Source organism: Galeopterus variegatus, unplaced genomic scaffold (genome assembly GCF_000696425.1).
Source record: "Galeopterus variegatus unplaced genomic scaffold, G_variegatus-3.0.2 Scaffold80, whole genome shotgun sequence".
Classification (NCBI taxonomy): Eukaryota; Metazoa; Chordata; class Mammalia; order Dermoptera; family Cynocephalidae; genus Galeopterus; species Galeopterus variegatus.
This window is the reverse complement of record NW_007726191.1, coordinates 702,589-707,991: the sequence shown is the minus strand read 5'-3', so window position 1 is coordinate 707,991 and position 5,403 is coordinate 702,589. Positions and strand designations below refer to the sequence as shown.

General features: G+C 40.2%; 1 protein-coding gene across 1 annotated transcript in view; it reads right to left on the bottom strand.

Annotated features, from left to right (window-relative positions):
* NUP188 (nucleoporin 188kDa) overlaps window positions 1–5,403 on the bottom strand; it is a 59,527-nt gene that overhangs the window by 33,592 nt on the left and 20,532 nt on the right. Inside the window, exons 10-12 of the mRNA XM_008579660.1 lie at window positions 3,201–3,412; window positions 2,312–2,426; window positions 1,459–1,659 (exon numbers count right to left, since the gene is read on the bottom strand). Of these exons, the coding sequence (XP_008577882.1) occupies window positions 1,459–1,659; window positions 2,312–2,426; window positions 3,201–3,412 (528 nt within the window). The remainder of the gene's footprint in view (window positions 1–1,458; window positions 1,660–2,311; window positions 2,427–3,200; window positions 3,413–5,403) is intronic.

Here is a 5,403-nt window from a genome sequence, read left to right as displayed (position 1 = left end):
GGCACACGGCTGGTCCTATGGGAAGTGTTTGGAGTGCGGGCAGTGAGGGAGATGGGCCCACTGGGGGAACACTGGGGCACAGCAAGGACAGTTGATCCGCCCCCCCAATCAGCATAGGACCACTCAGTGAAGACTGGTCAGGAATTCAGAACTGCAAGGGGTCCAGTTTGCTGAAAGACTCAGGCCCAGACCAGAGTTTCCACATAACCCAGGTGTACCAGATCTCACGAGAGCCAGAAGTACCTATAAAGTCAACCATTAAAACCTGAGCGGCACAAAAAGCCTTTCCCGGGGAATCAGCAGCAAAGCATCAATTTAGCTCAACCACAGAGCTCAAGTGCTGGTCCTCACAGGAAGTTCCCCCAATTTAGAAGAAAGCAAAGGACAACAAATTAGTTCCAGTGTGGAGTTTAAGTGGTGGGAACAGCAAATAACCCAACACAAACTGAGAGAAAAACAAAAATACCCACAACTAGAGACAAAGTTTGATATTAACTAGTAAAGGTCTCACACCACCAAAGAACACTTAACACCAAGAAGAACCAGAAGTCCCCTGGGCTAACAAGCCAGAGAGAGGGGAGGGCTGGGGGCCTCAGCATGCCACAACTAGAGACAAAGTTTGATATTAACTAGTAAAGGTCTCACACCACCAAAGAACACTTATAACACCAAGAAGAACCAGAAGTCCCCTGGGCTAACAAGCCAGAGAGAGGGGAGGACTGGGGGCCTCAGCATGCCCCCCCCACACCTGCAACCAGATTCAAGGGTGAGGGTCTCGGGGCTTGGCCACACCCCCAACATGTGCAAGCAGTCCAGCGAGGACCACCAAACCACCATAGGAAGTGCCCTGGGCTCTCCCGAGCAGGGGTGGTGGGAGGCTGAGGGCGTCAGCCACATCCCATCAACACTCGCAACCAGCCCAGCAAAGACTACCAAGCTGCCACAAGAAGTGTGCTGGGCTCCCAAGCTGGGGTCGTGGGGAGCTAGGGCTTTAGCCACACCCTCCTGACATCTGCACCCAACCCAGCAATGACCAAGCCACCACTGGAAGCCCCCTGGTCTCCCCTGTGGGAATGAGGGGGGAGCCATAGGCCTCAACCCCGCCCCTCTTCCCTCCTCCTTCCATCCTATTCCCTTCCTGTTCTCTCTCCCTCTCCCTCCCAACTGCTTCACAACACCACCATAGAATGAAAAAAATAATAATAATAAATTAAAAAGTAATAATAAAATAAAAATAAAATGGGATGATAATCATTAGCACAAAGAAGTGTTATAAGGATTAAATAATGTTCAGAAAGTGCTGAGCACAGTGTCTGGTCATAGTAAATGCTGTATAAGATCAGTTACAACATTGTCACCATTATCCACTTCACTATTACAATTATTATCAGCATCACCATGCTTCTGCCCTATTCTTTGCCCATTCTCATGATCAACCACCAATAGCTTTAGACTCACATCATTTCCCCCACTGGCAAGTGACCGCAGCAGTCGGGTCAAGTACTGAAATACATTCAGCTGGATGGCTGTGCCACCTATCTTCCGGACCACACTGCTAGTCTCTTCTGGGTTCAAGGTGTGACGGAGGAGAGCCCAAGCCAAAAGCACTGGGGCATGATGCAGAATGTCCCCAAAGGTCAACATTAAATGGTCCATATCCTAAGGAGAGAAGAAACATATCTATGTCTCCAAACAGAAAGGGTCAAGTCCCTCAATGGGATTCTTCATTATGTTAAATAAACCTTTCATTGATCCATCATTGCCTTGGTCTTCCATTCTGATATTTTACTCTTCTCAAACCCCCAGCCACCTCACTAATAAACCCCTCAATTACCCTTCCCTTTATCCACAAATTTTTTCTGATTTTAAATATTCTTCACTTAAGATTATAAAATACATGTTCAAGTGGAGATTCTTTAGAAATTTTACTCTGATCCTTCTTGAACTTTCTATGATCTCTCCTTATTTGCTACCTTTCTAACCACCCCATCTCAATGCTCTTCCCTTTCTCCCTTCTTTCACAGGCCTCATAAATGTAGACAATCCCCAAGGTTTCGATCTTGGATCTCTTTTGTCCTTGTACCATCTCTATGAGTGATGACTCTACTCACTCTCAAAGATCCAATTATCACCTCTGTACAGATAACTGACAAATCTGAGAATCTTCCAGGTCCAGTTAACTTTTTAACAATGTAGAACCTCAAATTCCATAACACTAAAAATTTTATGCACCAGTACAGTTAAGTGGTTAAAAATACACTACTAACTATAAACCATCTGAAAAACAGAAAAGAGGCTATTCCAAGTTTACCTGACAAATAAGACCATCCTGGGCAAATTGGTGCAGTTCTCTCCTGTCATCCAAAGCACACTTATGCAAGGACTCTATATCCATGCCTTCCACCAGGATAAGGGCACTGAAGTAGCTGTAAAGAAAAATAGTACCAAAGTCTCACATATGCTGCTCTGAACTTCACTAGAGACTAAGGTGAAATGTAAGACACTTCAATCATAGTCATTTGTGGTTTGTGCCTACCATACCGGGCAGCACAGATCTAGCACTAAAGGTTTCTATAGCCACCTATAGTTTACCCAGGTAAACTATCTCATTTCTCAAGTGTGTATCTTTGATCACAGAGGGAAAAGGCCCCAAAATGGCCGTAAACAGAGAAAAATAAGAAATCCAGTCCATAGACAGTGACCTCAAAGAGGCAGGGAACACACATGCCTTGTTTATCACTGTCTTCTAAGCATTTGTATAGTGCCTGGCCTGCAATAGTTGCTCAAAAGATTTTAGCTGAACAAATGGATGACTCTGGTAGGTGAAGACAGTAAGTAAAAGAAGAAAATACAGGGGCCAGCCTGTGGCTCACTTGGGAGAGTGTGGTGCTGATAACACCAAGGCCATGGGTTCGGATCCCTATATAGAGATGGCCAGTTTGCTCACTTGGGAGAGCATGGTGCTGACCACACCAAGTCAAGGGAAGATCCCCTTACCGGTCATCTTTAAAAAAAAAAAAGTCTCTCTCTCAATCCATCTCTACTCCCTGTATGAAATGGAACATGGCAGTACACTCATCTTTTTCACCATCCATTAAATGAAAAATATACCTACCCCCTTACCTATCTAAGGAAACACTATAGTATCAATGCTCTGTACATTGTGCAAATTCTATGACCTTTAATTCATTCAGACTTACCCAATCCGATCTACGAAAGGATCCATGGTCTCATCTACCAGGTGTCTATTGGTCTGCCTACTACCAAATCCTTGCTCTTTAAACATCTTGGTTAATACCAGTAGGTCACTAGGTGCCATCTCAAAGTATGCATAATAAAGGAAAATAATTTCTAGCAGCATGGACTGTTCCCGAAGGCACTGAACAAACCAGCGAGACACCTGGCGCTCAGTCTGCACAACCGATGAAGAAAAAGTGGGAGAGAAATAAAGAGAGATTAAAAACCACACTTAAAATTTTTAGTTATTTTTACTAGATAATAAACACATGACACAAAATTCAAGAAGTGTAAGAATAGGGTGAAAAAAAGGTTTCCATCCCTACAATTCCTTTTGCCCAATCATCCAAACCTCTCCCGAGAAGCAATCACTGTTAAGCAATTCTTGTTCCTGCTTTCAGTAACATTCCACACATATTCACTCATTCACTCTATATTCTATCTCTAAACCAAATAACAGTGATAAAAGAAGAAAAAAAATAACATAAACCAAATAACATTACACAAACTGTTTAGCACCTTGCTTTTTTCACTTAACCATGTAATTTAAAGATTCTTTTAACAGTATACTAAAAAATTCCTATTTTTCATTCCTTTTATAGCTGCATAGCAATACATTATATGGATATGCCATAGATTATTCAACCAGTCTCCTCCTTATTTTTAATGCTGCATGATAATATTCTACTGCATGTAAATGCCATAGTTTATTTTACCCAACCCATTTGGATGGGCATTTAAGTTATTACCAATCTTTTGCTAATAAATCATGCTATACAACTGATAGAAAAACTAAACAAAAAAACCAGCAAAAACACAGAAGATCTGAACAACCTTGACGTGTTATTTGTAGACCACAAAGAACTACTGCCAAATACACATTCTTTTCAAGTGTACATGGTACATTCACCAAGAAAGATCATATGGTGATCCATAAACCATGGGACAGTAAATTTTTAAAAGACTAAAAATGACATAGAATGTGTTCTCTGATCATAATACAATCAAATTAAGAGTCGATAACAATAAGATATCAAAAAAAATACAATATTTGGAAATTATACAACACACTTTTTTCTTTTAATCCTACAGCACCCAGTATTCCCAAGTGATCTCTCATCCAAGTACTAACCAGGCCTGACCCTGCTTAGCTTGAGGTCAGATGAAAATAATACACTTTTAAATAATACATGAGCCAAAGAAAATCACTAGGAAAATTAGAAGCTACTTTGAACTGATAATGAAAATACAATATATCAAAATTTATAGGATGCAGCTAAAAGCAATGCTTAAAGCAACATTTATAGTTGTTTATTAGAAAAGATCTAAAATCAACTACCTTAAGAAATTAGAAGGACTGGCTGGTTAGCTCAGTTGGCTAGAGCTCAGCCTTGTAACATCAAGATCACAAGTCTGGATCCCTGTACCAGCCAGCCATCAAGAAAAAAAATTAGGAAAAGTGCAAATTAAATCAAAAGTAAATAAACAGAAAGAAATACTAAAAGCCAGAAATGAATGAAATATAAAATGGATATACAATAGAGAAAATTTAAGACAAAAACTAACATCAGAAATGAGTGAGGGTATAACACTAGAGATCCTACATCTATACAGTAATAAATAAGAAAATTATCTGAACAGCTTTAATGAATCTAATGAATTTGATTACTGAGATGAAATGGACAAACTCCTTGAAAAACACAAATTATCAAAGCTGATTCAATAATATATAGGAAACCTACATAGCTCTATCTCAAAAAAAAAAAAAACTGAATTCAGAATAAAAAACCTTCCCACAAAGAAAACCCAGGTCCAGATGGCTTCACTGGTAAGTTCATTTTTTCTTTTCTTTTCTTTTCTTTTTTTTTTTTTTTGGCGGCTGGCCAGTACAGGGATTCAAACCACTGTTATTCTATCAAACATTTAAGGACAAGATCTGAAAGGCAAGGAACATAATTTTAAAAACTAAAAAAACAGTTTAATAAAACTTAAAATTTTTGCTCCTAGACACAAAGTTAAGGTGAGAAAAGACAAGCCATGAAATGAGAGAAAATATTTGCCAATGACCACCTGGCAAATGACTTGTATCTATAATATATAAAAAAAACCTCTCTGGGCTGGCCCAGTGGCGCACTCGGTAGAGTGCGGCGCTTGGGAGTGTGGCGG